We start from the raw sequence: 15,599 nt of genomic DNA on the forward strand, positions 1-15,599 counted from the left end.
CCAATACAGGGTAACCTATACGACCAATGACCGTAGATATAAGGAGCGGGCTTTTTCGGGTCCTAGAAGAGAGACGTACAATTTAATAATAAGTCAATTTTTTATATTCTCCTTCTTTATCTAAATTGTTAGTTCTACAGTTTTTTAAAGGTTGAAGCAAGAAGACGTACTTTTCTTTCGCTAAGAGAGGTATAGTCCTCTGATTAATTCGTAGGACTTCTATCGTCCCAAGGACCTAAAGAGTAGAGGTCACGGGTAAAACGTCGTTAACAACGGCGCGAGACGGGAACCTGAGGTGATGGCTAAACATCATCCAGATTTAATCTTCTGCCGCAAGCAGGCTGGAGTGGGTAAGTAGTTGGTTACAGAGAGAGCGGCCCATACCTGAATGAGATTTTCGTTTAAAAGATGGCGGGCGGGTCGAAGAAGATTAATTTATAAACTATGCATGGTAGCCATTCAAGTAGTTTTCAGCTAGCTACTCATTCCCAACCAGCATGCTGGGCATTCTCAGCGTCGTAGTTTCTGGTTGGGCAATTCTGCTATGTTTTAATGGCATGTGCTATAACTAAAAGCCTTTTGTAAGTCGGGCGGCTGTAAAATTGATTAATAAAAAATTATGTTTAATATTAAGATAAAATGGGTGACTTAAGGCCAATCGCTTTCTCACCTCAGCCAACCTCACAGGGTGGTGGTTGTGGGGAAAATAGGAGGAGGAATTATTATGTATGTTCGCTGCCTTGAGATACTTATAAAGTAATAAAGATGGGATGAAAAAACCATCACTCATTTTCAAGATACTTGCTCCATCAAGTAAAAGTTTAGCGCCCAAAATGGGCAAAGTGAAGGATTTGAGAGTAGTAAGGCTGGGCAAGGTTGCAGTATAATGATAAAAGACAATGTCTGAAATTAAAGCATTCGGAAATTGTTCCATTGTATTACCTTAGAATTCTCCTTGAAGTCTTTTGCAATCAAATATCTAGGATTTCTGAGGAATGGTGATGAAAGAGAATGGCAGGCACTGAAATGAACCAAGAGGAGCAGGAAAATGAGTTGAGCCAGAAAAATACTTTTTCTTTTTTACTGGCACTTGGGAAACTTCCTTGTCTGCTTTCCTTTTTCAGAATGGACTGGAAGGTTGATAAGCAATGACTGGGTTGGACATTGGAATAAGTAGAGGGTTATGGAGATTTCCCCTTTTATTTTTATATCATTATTATATCTTAATAACCTAGGCTAGATGCCCATTCTTTTTTAAACATTTATTCTTTTCCAAAAAGCATATATCAAGAGATTCTCTAACTTCTGGCAACTCAATCCAACAAAATTAAAGTCTAACCACTGGTTGCAAGAAAGTAGTAAAATCTTTGCTGTTTTGTCATCCAGTCTACAGCTGTGAAATCCTGGCTTTTTTGTTTGGAAGCTGAGCAATAAGTTTATGTGTCTATATGTTACTGGTGATGTGTGAAAAGCTGGCACTGTATAGAATCCCTAGGAAATCTATAGAATGTGTGAATTGTTGCACCAATGAAAGCTAGAATGGCATTTTAGTGGGAGTATTTTATACTTTGCAGGGTCCCCTTTTGGCATTGCATAGAATGCTTAGGAAATGTGTGAAATACAGTACTAAGTGCTTCATACTTCGACATTCCATTTTTAGCATTCTACAGCTTTCCTAGGAATTCTATAAAACACCTAATTTCATACATTGACAGTAACATATACATGTGAATAGTGTGGTGGCCTAGTGGTCACTTGTCTCCCACTTGGAAGGTTTGAGAGTTCAATCTTAGGTAGTAGAGGTAGATGTTTGTCTCAGACCACAAACTTTGCAATTGGCATGTATTTATGATGGCTGCAGTGTCCCTGTGTCACACGATCACCTTTTGTGTCAGCAAAGTCAATAAGGAAGCCAGATTCACTCAACAACCATGTTAACTAACTTAACAGCTGCAGCTGTAGCAAGAAAGATCATAAAGAGCGTTAACTGAAATATCATTAACTGTCTTTCTTAACAAGGGAAATTTTGGGCTCAATTGTGATCATAATTCAGGATTACCTGTATTTCACTGCCAACGTCTGACATAGTAGAACATAAACCTTCGCTATTGTCTTTAAAAACCATGATTATCTCACTTCACATATGCATGAATATTAGCATAATAAAGGAAATAAATAATATTTAACTTGCTGTTTTGTTTTGAACTCTGAAATCAATATGACTTTCTTATTTGCTATTGCAGCTATTGGGAGACTATGTGAAAAATGTAAGTATAGCTTCATACATATGATATTTGTTGTGAATTCATGCCAGAATCTTTCACTAATTGACTACTAAAATATCTACATCTTTATTTTTGTGAATATAATGAATTTGTTGGAATAGTTTTAGATAAAATTATTAGTGTTGTTAAAGGTTAGGTTCATGTTAAAGGTTCATTTCCAAAAGCTGTTTGATGCATGCAGAGGTGCAGTTAAAACCTATGCAAATTTTGAAAACAATTCGTGGATCATATGGCATCTGCAAGAGGTCCAGTTGTCTAAAGCTCTGTTTTCATGTGCAAGTAGAGTCCTATATTTAGATACTCTTTTGAACTAAATTTCATATATGTAGCTGTATTATTACACTTTGAATAGCCTTGCAACGTGCCTGACCAGCTCCTCCTTCGACCTAAATTAGGAAACTTTGTTGATTTGGTATTGTGTTTCTAAAAAACTAGATAATTAAAATATGAGAGTAGCCAAAACATTTTAGTTTGAAAATAAAATATTAGAAGGGGGAATATGATTCTTCAGATAACCTGTCACCAAATACTGAGGGCTTTAGTAGCTCTTTGAATTGAGCCTGAAAATGGTATAGAAAACAATTAACATTAAATGAATATGTCTGCCATTTCCAGTTGATAACTTCCTATCGTATTTTAAATCAGCTGATGTTTCTGAATTGTTTTTCAAAGATAGGCTGCTGAAAAACCATAATATGACTAAAAGATAAAAAATAGCAAATCTGGGTCTACAAATATGAGAAGTAACAAAAATGTCTGTAACTTCTATGAAAGCTATTTTAAAGCACCAAATGATAGCTTAGGAATTTTTATCCGAATCAGCCCACAAGTGTCAGTCTTAATACTGTATACAACATCAAATATATTGCTGGTCCCTTCAGCCAAGCCGGAATATATGCAACATACTTACCTGAAAACAACCATGGAAAGACCCCTCTGCAAAGGAAAATTGGTAGATAAAGGCATCATCATGACACATTGACGGATGGCTCTGCTATGTCTGTGGTGGTTTGTTTTTAGGTGTTAAACTATTCTCAAAAGTAATATATCTATTTCAACCATCTTTATTTTTTAGTTGTTGCTAGCAAATATTGATAGAGAAATTCTGGGTACCAAATGACTTCAAAAAGGGATCTGAGGTCTGCATGCTGTATACAGAATGCTGAATACTTGCCATTATGAAGCAGAAGCAATAGTGCAAGTTAGTATAGACTAGGAAAATATAGTATTGTTTGTCTATGGATAGAGAAATGTACAGTAGTTGTTATACTTCCTCATGATCAATTGCTTCATGCCATACTAATGTAAACCAATAATTTTATTCCTTCTGGAAACTAGAAATTGAATGCTGGTGGCAAGATTTTGAGCAGAGTAATTATAGTTTTTTCCATCCAATAAAAATGGAACTGAACTGCAAGAAGTCACTTGTTTGTTCTTTCAGTAGGAAAAACTTACAAGAATTAGGGCACAGATAATGAATGTGAATCTGTTCTAAATTCTAAATCTATTTAGACCCAGTGCTTGTCATTGTCTTATTTATATTTTACTGCATTCATTGATGTGTGTCATCAAGTTCATTTTCAACTCCTTATCACCATATAGATTTTCTCCATGACAATCTGTTCCTAACCTGATGTTTCAGGTTTTCTAACTGCACTCATCACCATTACAACTGAGTCTCTTCACCTTGCTGTTGGTCATGCTCTTCTTTCACCTTTTTTCAACATCAGGTCATTCTCTAGGGAGCTAGGTCTTTGCATAATGTGGCCAGAGTAAGATAATTTGAGCCAGGTCGTTTTGTGCCTTGAGTGAGAACTCTGGGTTGATTTGTTTCATGATCCATTTGTTTTCTTGGCTATCCATAGTATTCTCAGGAATCTTTTTCAACACCAAAGTTCAAAAGTGTCAGTGCCCCTCCTATGTGGGCACATTCAACATTTCACTTCCATAATGAGTCACTTGGAATTTATTTACATGGCTTGCCCAGTACTGATCTGTATAGTTATAGAGATATTATAGCATGTGCATACCTTTTCCAAGGACTTCATGTCTACTCTACCAAGTGCTAGTTGCGGTATGTTTTTTGACTGCTTGTTCCTTACAATTACTTGTTGATTCTAAAAGGCAGAAGCTATCACTTCAATACCTTCACTGCCAATATTTCATTGACTTCTTTTCATTCTGTGAGATTCCACCCCCTACACTGTGTTTCTAAATTGCTTTGTTAGCCCTGCCTAAATAGCACTTGTCTTTTCAGCATTTCTTTGTGTAAGTGAATAAATGATTTATAAAGTCTTGAGTTTTCCCATCCTAAGAAAAATTGTAAGCTTGTATTGTGGCTCAGTGGGTTAGGACGCTGAGCTTGTCGATCAGAAGGTCGACAGTTTGGCGGGTCAAATCCCAAGTGCTGCGTAACAGAGTGAGTGCCTGTTACTGGTCCCAGCTTCTGCCAACCTAGCAGTTCGAAAGCACGTAAAAATGCAAGTAGAAAAATAGGGACCACTACGGTGGAAAGGTAACAGCGTTCCGTGCGCCTTTGGCATCTAGTCATGCCGGCCACATGACCACGGAGACGTCCTCGGACAAGCGCTGGCTCTTCGGCTTTGAAAGGGAGATGAGCACCGTCCCCTAGAGTTGGAAATGACTAGCATGCATGTGCGGGGGAACCTTTATGTTTACCTTATTGACAAAAAAATATTTTGGATTGATTCATTTGTTTATGCCCAAATTTGATAGTACTTTCTAAAAGAAAGAAAAAGGTTAGTTGGTTGAAAAGGGTTTTTCCCCATACAATACAAAATGGTAGTTTGATTAAAATATGGTGAACGTCACTCATATGCCAGTTGCCTTTTGCAATTTCTAACTGCAGTCTGCAAATAATGTAAGGTGATATATTTTGGATGTTAAAAATCCACTGCAAACATGTAAGGTGTAAGAAAAAGGTTCAGTGACTATCTTTCAAATACATTCCCTATGTAATCAATTGGACTACAGCTTTGTTTTGTTTGAATGTTATCTTCTGTATATCTTATCATACCGTAAGTAAACTTTTGTTTTCAGGTGATGGCAAATGTGTTATCTGCGACTCTTATGTACGGCCTTGTACACTAGTGCGCATTTGTGATGAGTGCAACTATGGCTCTTATCAAGGACGTTGTGTGATATGTGGGGGTCCTGGAGTCTCTGATGCTTATTACTGCAAGGAATGTACTATTCAAGAAAAGGATGTAAGTTTTTTACATTTTATTTTTATCCTTTTAAATACATACATACATACATACATACATACATACATACAGTGCATTCAGAAAGTATTCAGACCTCCTTCAGCCTGATTCTACAGTTTCTGAATTTTTTTTCCTCATTAATCTACACTTAATACCACATAATGACAAAGTGAAAACAGCATTTAGAAATGTCTGTAAATTTATTAAAAAGAAAAAAATATCACATTGGAATAAATATTCAGACCCTTCACAGTACTTTGTTGAAACACCTTTGGCAGCAATTATACCCTCAAGTCTTTCAGGGTATGACACAAGCTTTACACACCTGGATTGGAGGATTTTCTGCCATTCTTTCTTGCAAATCCTCTCAAGCTCAGTTACGTTGGATGGTGACTGTCAGTGGACAGCCATTTTCAGGTCCATCCAGAGATGTTCAATAGGGATCAAGTCAGGGCTCTGGTTGGACTACCCTAAGACATTCACAGAATTGTCCTAAGCCACTCCCGTGTTGTCTTGGCTGTGTGTTTAGGATTGTTGTCATGTTGGAAAGTGAACCTTTGGCCCAATCTGAGGTCCTAAGCACTGTGGAACAGGTTTTCATTAAGGATATCCCTGTACTTTGCTCCATTCACTTTACCTCAACCCTGACCAGTTTCCCAATCCTTCCTGCTGAAAAACACTCCCACAGCATGATGCTGCCATCAAGCTTCATTGTTGGGATGATACTGGGCAGGTGGTGAGCGGTGCCTGTTTTCCACCAGACATAACGCTTAGAGGCCAAACATTTCAATCTTGGTTTCATCAGACCAGAGAATCTTGTTTCTCACAATCTGAGAGTCCGTCAGGTGCTTTTTTGCAAACTCCAAGCAGTCCTTCGTGTGTTTTGCACTGAGGAAAGGCTTCCATCTGCCATAAAGCCCAGATCGGTGGAGGGCTGTAGTGATGGTTGTCCTTCTGGAACTCTGTCCCATCTCCACACAGGTTCTCTGGCGCTCTGTCAGAGTGACCATCAGGTTCTTGGTCACCTCTCTTACTAAGGCCCTTTTCCCCCGATTGCTTAGTTTGACTGGGCAACCAGCTCTTGAAAGAATCCTGGTTGTGCCAAACGTCTTCCATTTAAGAATTACAGAGGCCACTGTGCTCTTAGAACCTTCATTGTAGCAGAAATTTTATTGTAACCTTCCCCAGATCTGTGCCTTACAATAACCCTGTCTCTGAGCTCTGCAGGCAGTTCCTTTGACCTCATGGCTTTTGCTCTGCTACAGTATGCATTGTCAGCTGTGAAGCCTTCTGTAGAGAGGTGTGTGCATTTCCAAATCATGTCCAATCAATTTACCACAAGTTGATTCCAATCAAGGTATAGAAACATGTCAGCAACACTCAAGAGAAATGGGGGACACTGGAGCTAAATTTCAAGTGTTGTTGCAAAGGGTCTGAATATTTATGCCAATGTGGTAGTTCAGTTTTTTCTTTTTAATACATTTATAGACATTTCTAAAATTCTGTTTTCACTTTGTCATTATGGGATACTGAGTGTAGATTAATGAGAGAAAAATGAATTTCAACAACTGTAGAATCAGGCTGAAGCATAACAAATTGACAAAAGTAAATGGGGACTGAATACTTTCTGAATGTGTGTGTGTGTATAGTGTATTCTTAAATTATTGTTCAATAAACTATGTAAACTTTGGGAATTTGAATTTAAATATCTATTTTTTAATATTTTTGTAATATTTTAACTAATATGTGCCTTTTTCATGTTAAACTACCTAAATGAAAATGCTTCTTATTCAGATTTTCTCAAATTAATTTTTGGCCATAATTCTAAATCTTATTTATGATTTAGATTATAGGAGATTAGAACTAATTGTTTAAAGAAACTCCGAGCATTATAATATACAATATCATCAAGAGAGTAAAAGAATTGAAATGGATGTCACTGATGGCAGGTGGACCAAGGCAGTCATAGAATGGATTCCACTTGATAAAAAGCATCCACAAAAGAGACCTAAAACAAGATGGCTCGACGACATCAGCAAGTATTGTGGGCCCAATTGGCAAAAGATAGCTTAGGACCATGTTGGTTGAAAACATACGGAAGAGGCCTTCATCCTGTAATAGACAATAGCTAAAATGATGATGATGATGAGTTGAACATTAGGGTAACAATTTAATAAGTATACAGTAGTTGAAAAAATAATTGGAGAGCCAGTTTGGTTTAGCGATTAAGGCACCAGGCTGAAAACCGGAAGACTTGAATTCTGCGAAAGCTAGCTGGGTGACCACTGAGAGCCTGTCACTCTTTTTCAGCCCATGATGTCTGGCTCAGGTACCAAACTGGTTAGTCAGTTCCTGTCACGACTAATGGATCAGTACTTGGTTGGAAGAAAAAAGCAGATCCTGCACTTTTAGAGGAAATGCTAGGAAGGAAAAAAAAGTTGGAAAGATAAGAAATCTGAAAAAAAAAAACTTTCCCATTTTAGCCGAAGCCTTTGAAAAGTCATTCAGATGAAACAAAGTATTTCATAAGGCAAAGTATTATTCCACAAACATCATGAATGGGATTTTTTAGAAACTTAGTACATCTGCCATACACTGTGTCTTTTTTTTTTTTAAAAAAGCTGTGCTTTGAATATTATAACCCTCCATTTATATCCTTACTAGATATTTTCCCCCTTTTGTGGTCTACTCTGCTTGCTTCATTGTTTTTATTTCTTTGCTGTTATTTCAAATTTTGCATTCCTGAGTTTCAGGATAGTACTATTCAAATAATGCACTTTTGTGCAATTACAACTGATTGTAGAATTTTATGGAGAAATTGCATTGAAGCAAATCCTATCCTTTTGTATTTCTATGCTAGGCTCATCAAATTTAGTGGGAGATTGCTTTTAAGTAAGTGTAAGACTGCATTCTGGAATGTAAAGTACTATCTCTTAATGTGATATTAGGAATAGGACATCATAATTATCTATAGGGAGTATGTGGGTTACAGAAAATCTCTCGCACAAACACACAAATATACAGTCACACATATTTCTCTATTTGAATTGTGATATACAGATACTATGATTACGGTATTCATTTTGTAATCTATTAGGTTTAGCTTGTATAACTGTTTGTTTTTTGCACCATTTCAGCGAGATGGCTGTCCCAAGATTGTCAATTTGGGTAGTTCAAAAACAGATCTCTTTTATGAGCGAAAGAAATATGGCTTCAAGAAAAGATGATCCCATCTCCACCATGGAAGTACTTCTAAAAAATGTTGGACTTCATTTTTATAGGAAAGCAATTAAATGTATTTTGTTTCAATTCTAATAATTTGATGGAAAATATTGCTTACTAAAAATATTGTCATTTGTCAGTGAAAACAAATATTGAGGTAAATATTTTAATTAGAATCACTAAGTACCGTAAGTAAATTGAAATTTAAACTATGGCTCTTGACAGACATAGACCTTTGTTTCTGACAGAATTCTTTCACTGTATATTAGATCAAACCCAAGGTTTTCTCAAGAATTTGACTACCTGTTCTTTCAATGTTATGGTGGATTATGCCCCAATAAAGTTTTATAGTAGTCTTTTAATGGAAACTCATATCTATACTTCTTGATCTTGGGTTGGGTGTGTGTGACTTACTAGTTAGTTTATCGGGGAGATAAATTCAGGCATAAATTGGTAGTAGTAGCTTAACATCCATAGCAATAAAGGGTCTATAAACAGTAATCTAGAATTGCCGAGCGACTCAGGCAGCATACAAGCTGAATAAATGAATAAGAACAACATTTGGTATTGCCCTAACTTGTGTTTCTAACATCAGTACAATATGGTTATACCATAAAGCAATATTTTTTTCTAAGAAAGCCTATGTGCCCTTTGAGACATACTCTGATTATTTACTTGCTTATTGTTTGGCAATGGGGAAATAATATAGTACCTGAAATTCCTGATGCAAACCATGAGAAGTGGGATTTAAAAAGTTGGGTGTGCATCTTTTTATTGTACAATAGCCATCCTGTTTACAAAATCATCCACAGATCCAAAATGTCATCTCTGATTATCAGCTACCAAATCACAGTCAAATTTTACATATGTTGTAGTCCATTTAGAAAAAAGAATATGATAATTATAGAGACTTTAAACATAAGGGTAATAAAACACATATCCACAAATCAGGTTTAGGAAAGGAAATGACCTTCTCACATCCTCCTAATCCTGTTCTCAGGCATTTTTAAGATTTTTAGAAAGACATAATTTTCAAATGATTTTATTCACTTCCAATGTATTTAATGACTTAAAGCATATAAACTCATACTGCAGACTTGTTATTCAAATGGTGTTTTGGAATAGGATATAGCCATGTGATTTGCTTAACAACCACATGATTACGGTGTAATGTAACAATGAATCAGTTCACAGTATTTCAGCCTCCCTCAAAACAAATATTTTAAGATAACTGTATAGGCAATAGTAAAGAGAGTATTGGGGTTTGGAGATCATAAATTATTTTAAATAATCTTTTGGTTCTTAAATAAGCAATTGCAACCTATTTGGTATTTTTAACACTATTATTCTAGGAAAAAGTTCATCATTATAATTGGATATGATTTTATTCATAGGGATATAAATGGAGGAACGTGTACAGTGCAAGGATCTCTCAAGGGGTGTATCTTCTTTACAGAGGGTAAATTTTATCATTATCACAATATTCCCTAATGGACTGTTTTGTTTCAGTCCAAATGAGTGAATAATTATCAGTAATCTCTGTGATACTACATAACTATAAAAAGCAGGAATACGTTACAAAGTAAGCCAAATTAATTTGTACCCTATACAACCTGAACCATGATATCTTAAGCCCATTTGTATCTGTTAACTCCCTCTCCTTCCCCTGCCTTCCGTTTATATCTGTTTATCTTCATTCCTTTTTATGTTCACATTAGAATATAATAATTTTGTGGAGTAGCTGTGAAATAGATGATCTATTCTAAAAAAATTGTATTTCTCTTGCATGTATTTTGTGATCATGCAGTAAATAGAAATACATAAAAATATTAAACAAGCACCTGTTATCAGACTGTGTGGAAATTTTGGAACTCTCATTCATCACTTTATGTACCAGGACTACCTTTAGAAATGGCCCTAGTTTCTTTGGGCTTTAAATCAGGCAAATGATAAAAGATTCCTTTTTTAAAAAGTAGAGGTATTTAGAAACTATTATCATCTTATGGTGAACTAATACCTAAAAATTCTGCAGAAGGTTTAGACAGCTAGAATACAGTGCAATGAGATTAGATATTAGGTATTATAAAACACACATTAAGGACCCCCATGTTTCTTTGTAGGGCTTTAGTCATAATTTGAAAGGAAGTACCAAGGGGAACATGTTAAAATATGTGGAAAGAAGTGATCTGTAAAAAAACAGTCTTGTCAGGTGTCTACTATAATTAATGGGTGCTTGCAAAACAACAGTTTGCTTTTTCTGCAGTTCTCATTCATTGCAGTGGGAATATGCAAGATGTATTTTGTATACATTGGGTTCCCTTCTCAATATATGCTTGTACATATAGTGGTTCTATATAAAAGTGTGTACAACTGCCTGAAAATTGCAGCATTTGTCCAAACCAGGATGGAATCATAACTATTAAGCTGGGGCTAGATCATGAGAGCAGACATAAAAAGACCTATTAGTAATTATCTGAATCACTTGATCATGTGTCTAATCTTTCTGAATACTGTATATAATGGTTATATGGTTAGCTTAAACTCAGATGCCTTGTCTCACTTGTTTCTGAAATCTTGCCCTACAAAGCATTTCAGAACAACAATTGTCTAATCAATTAAATCTTTCTAACAAGGGAAGGAAGACATAAAGCACTGAATCACCTGAACTAGATGAACATAAAACCTAATGTACTGATTGGAATAATTTCTTGTCCTAGTGGTAACAACTGGTGCTTCTTCTGTTACAATTGGCCATACCTCCATAGGACTACAAATGTATAAATTGCAAGATCTTCTGCAATTAAAAACATACTTCTGTTATGTTGTATTTTGCATCTCAAAGTGACTTAATGTGCTTCTTGCACCTTTCATTTGACAGACAGGAAAAAACTCATTTCCTTTGGGTTTAAATGTCAGCTGATGAGAAGAATGATGGATGATGAATGAGTGCTAATTACAGCTAATTATAGACTGACTAATCTTTCCTGGTATTAAAACTACTATGATGGAAGGGTGTTTGTTATTGTTTTCTTTCACATTTTTCTTCTAATTGTTCAGTACATGCCATTTGATGTGATTATTGAATTTTCTAGACTGCTTTTATCAGACTTCTATTTTGGGCTGGAATTTTTAAGAAAACAATAGCGAGTCTGTGTTGCTGTTAAATATAAGTAACTATTAAAATAATAAAGGTTTACATCTTATTAATAAATTCCTATTGTTTCATACTATTTAGAAATGACTACTGAAATATCTGGAAATTTCAGGACTAATTATATTGGAATTTTATTAGCAGTTTGCTTCCAATAAAAAAGAATTACTGGATTTATTAATATACAATTGCTTATGAATTTATTATCTGCCCTAATTATCCTTAACTAGTTCTACTGTAAATACAAATACGTATGGGGGATTATTACATAGTGATGAGTTATTTACCTGGAAAAAAGAAATCTGCATTCTTAAATGATTGATCTGCATTCTCCTTCAAATAAGAATCTATGGCTTGTTTCACATGAACAGATGATTAATTTTGGTCTCAAATACTGTGATAGCTGGATTTAAAAATGGGATTTGGATGTGTCTTTAAGGATAAGAAATGCTATCTGGTCTCCATTAATTTAGGAAAGTAATTATGGATTGCAATTTTAATTACATTACTTTTCTATGTCTAGAAACGTAAATATTCTTATCATGAACAAATGCCCTTTTTTAATCAATTGAACTTCACTATTCATCAAATACAGCTGCTGAGCACAGAAAAACAAAATAAATTTTACCTTTTTTGCATTTCTGAACTGCCCATCTTCAATGAGGACCTCTTATTTTACTAAAATTATTTTATGTCTTTTAGTGGCCAGTCACATTGTCTTAAATTTTAAAATGTCATTTTAAGACTATTGGACACTGCCCTATCTATAGTTATGAATTCAATTCATTTTAATTAACCTGTTGTCCAGTATTCAGCAATCTGTAGGTATTTCAGTGTTTAACAACAATATGTATATTTAGGTTACAACTTTCAGTTAACTACTGTATTGTACAATACTACTATATTGTTTTTGATTTGGGCTTCAAAGGAAGGATGGTTAAAGATTCAATTCTTAATGCAATCGGAGAAAATATTTTTACCGTGTCTATTTTATTCAAGAACAAGGCTAAAATCCAAAACTCCAAAAAATCCAAAAAGGACAAAAACCTGCACAAAACAATCAAGACATTAAAAAAGTGGCGCATCAAAAAACCTCAAACACATATAAACATATCCCCCTAATTGAATACTGATTAATATATTACTATGACATTGATTCTTGGGAATTGGAGAAAATGTTAAGTGCTTTTGTAGATCTTGGAATGTTCAGTGGAGATTACTTTTCAATTTTTAAGGTTTCAATTAAATGTAAATGTTCAAAAATACCTTTTTCCCCTAGATTTAGGCCTACTTTGGGAAAACAACCTAACTTTACTTTAAATACCAGATGTGATATCTGGGTCATTTTATTCCATGCCCGTAATTAACACAAATAATACAATATAATTGAAGAATTTTGTACCAGGTATAATAGCTAGGTTATTCAACTAAACACCCTTAATGTATGAACTATGTTACTATGCCAACAAATAGGATTAACTGAACTGAGCTCCATGTTCTTTAGCATTAGAAAATGTGAATTAAGACTTCTGAAACCATCTCACAAATGCTCTAATATGAAAATATCTTTGAAGAAAAATATAGACGTCAGTCAGCAAGCTGATAAAACACCGTGTTGCCTTCTTTTTGAACAGCGGAGCTTCACCTTTTTATCCAGATGCTTTTTGAGAATTCCGAGGCCGCTTTTTAATAAAAACTACACTTCCCATGAACCTCCTTCGAACCGTCCGAATTTTTCTTGCTCACATAGGAAAATCTTTTAGCCACTGGTTAAATCAAGTGGCCAATCTGCAGACCCCTTCATGCCTCTGGCCAATCGGAAGGCTGTTGCTACCATGGTGCTGTTATTTTTAGAACTGCGTGAGCTTCTACGCCTTGCAGGCTGTTCTTTCCAGTTCCCTCCTTGTGTCTTACGTTGACGAGGATGATGCACCGGCGTATTGGTGAGAAAATAGTCCCTAATCATGCGCATTCACAGTTCAGCCAAGGGAAACATACTCTATGAATAGTTAAAATGCCATCTGACAGCCGTGTCTTGTGAGGTTTTGTTTAGGGGATGTGAGTTGATTTGCATATCCTTCAGCATTTGAGAGACGAAAATAAGCAGCAAAATATGTGCGCTGAGGTTAAATATGCGGGCTGCATGATTTAAGCGGAGGAGTAAGAGATCGGAGCGTAACCTTTATGCTACGACAATGTATTGTTTTTAACAGGTCCGCGAGCGACAGAAGCGCAGACGACGAAGTTGAGGCATAATCGAAACGAAGACGCATAATTAACTGCCTTAAAATTAAATCGAGTGGGAAACGCTTCCTCAAAAGCAGCTAGTTTTTGTGGACGAAGACTGGATCAGTCCCACTCCCAGTGCCATGTGAGATGGCCCTCCAGCCGTGGAGGAGGCAAAAGTTGAACACCCTCCCCACGTACACACCAACAACAACCCCTCTTTAAGGGAAGGTTCAAAGTCTGCTTCACCAGGTCTTTACTAAGAAAGTTCAGGCCTGCTCACAACAAGTAGACTTCAGAGATGTTTTACCATCAAACACTCAGCTAGCAGCCAGTGGTTACTATAATAGTACCCTTGGATTTTGCCTTGTCTGTTTGTGAAATTGCTAAGCTTGTAAGCTGCTAAGCTTGTAAGCCGCCCTGAGTCTTCGGAGAAGGGCGGGATATAAATGGAATTAAAATAAAATAAAATAAATAAATAAAATAAATTAACAATGGGCGTTTAGGAAGGTCTGTTGTGACTGACTTCAAGCAGGGGTAAAACAGACATTTTTTTTCTCTGATATGTATATATACAGGTTTACGTTTAGTGACAATTTGACAATTGATAAAACAATGACTTATGACCATTTTTCATACTCTGGTTGCAGCAACCTCACGGTCACATCAAAATTCAGATGTTGGGCAACTGGCTCATTCGTATTTATGATGGTTGCAGTGTTCTGGGGTCATGTGATCACCTTTTGTGATCTCCTGAGAAGCAAAGTCAATGGGGAAGCCAGATTCACTCAACTGTTTTACTGACTTAACAATTGCACTGATTCTCTTAACAATTGTGGCAAAAAAGATCATATAATGGGGCAAAATTCACTTAACAACTGTCTTGCTTACCAATGGAAGTTTTGGGCTTGGTTATGGTTGCAAGTAGAAGATTACCTCTATACATTGTTTGATATGTACGTATATATTGTTCAAAGAGGTGTCCTTTTCTGCAGAACTTTCTCAAAAATAGGGTAAAAGTAAGGTTTGCTTATAGGCATTTGTCATACAAATATCAAAAACTGAGGAAGGTTTTGGAAAAGTTTGAAATTCTAAACACTATTGGCTAAATTGTAAGAGGAGAGTTATGTGTAGTTTATAGTAACAAAAACTGACTTACACATTATTAAAAGGCATAAAATAACAAAACCATACGTGTAGATAATGTTCCTTTAGACGGGTAACTAATAGAAATAGGCAGCGATACCTAAAGGAACACATGAGAACACTGACCATTATGACTGATAAAAGAATATTTGTAGCTCAGGATTGAAATGAGGGGTCCTTTGTGCTCTATAAAGGGACGCGGTGGCTCAGTGGGTTAGGATGCTGAGCTTGTCAATCAGAAGGTTGGCAGTTTGGCGGGTCAAATCCCGAGTGCCGTGTAGCAGAGTGAGCGCCTGTTACTCGTCCCAGCTTCTGCCAACCTAGCAGTTTGAAAGCATGTAA

At 35.9% G+C, this 15,599-nt stretch overlaps 1 protein-coding gene across 3 annotated transcripts; it reads left to right on the forward strand.

Annotated features, from left to right (window-relative positions):
- The first annotated feature begins 250 nt into the window (after nucleotides 1-250).
- Nucleotides 251-12,009, forward strand: PHF5A (PHD finger protein 5A). 3 transcript variants are annotated; one of them, XR_014492954.1, is made up of 6 exons: nucleotides 251-350; nucleotides 2,244-2,267; nucleotides 5,346-5,512; nucleotides 8,650-8,789; nucleotides 10,125-10,193; nucleotides 11,617-12,009. XR_014492954.1 is itself a non-coding variant. In XM_083366651.1 (4 exons), the coding sequence occupies exons 1-4, from the start codon at nucleotides 299-301 to the stop codon at nucleotides 8,737-8,739; spliced, it is 333 nt and encodes a 110-aa protein (XP_083222777.1). In that variant the 5' UTR covers nucleotides 251-298; the 3' UTR covers nucleotides 8,740-10,102. The 3 variants fall into 3 exon arrangements, 1 of the variants encoding a protein (XP_083222777.1); XR_014492955.1 differs by lacking the exon at nucleotides 11,617-12,009 and having other exon boundaries at nucleotides 10,125-11,561; XM_083366651.1 differs by lacking the exons at nucleotides 10,125-10,193; nucleotides 11,617-12,009 and having other exon boundaries at nucleotides 8,650-10,102.
- Nucleotides 12,010-15,599: the final 3,590 nt, after the last annotated feature.

The sequence above is a fragment of the Vipera ursinii genome (assembly GCF_947247035.1).
Source record: "Vipera ursinii genome assembly, chromosome: 6".
In the NCBI taxonomy this organism is placed as follows: domain Eukaryota; kingdom Metazoa; phylum Chordata; class Lepidosauria; order Squamata; family Viperidae; genus Vipera; species Vipera ursinii.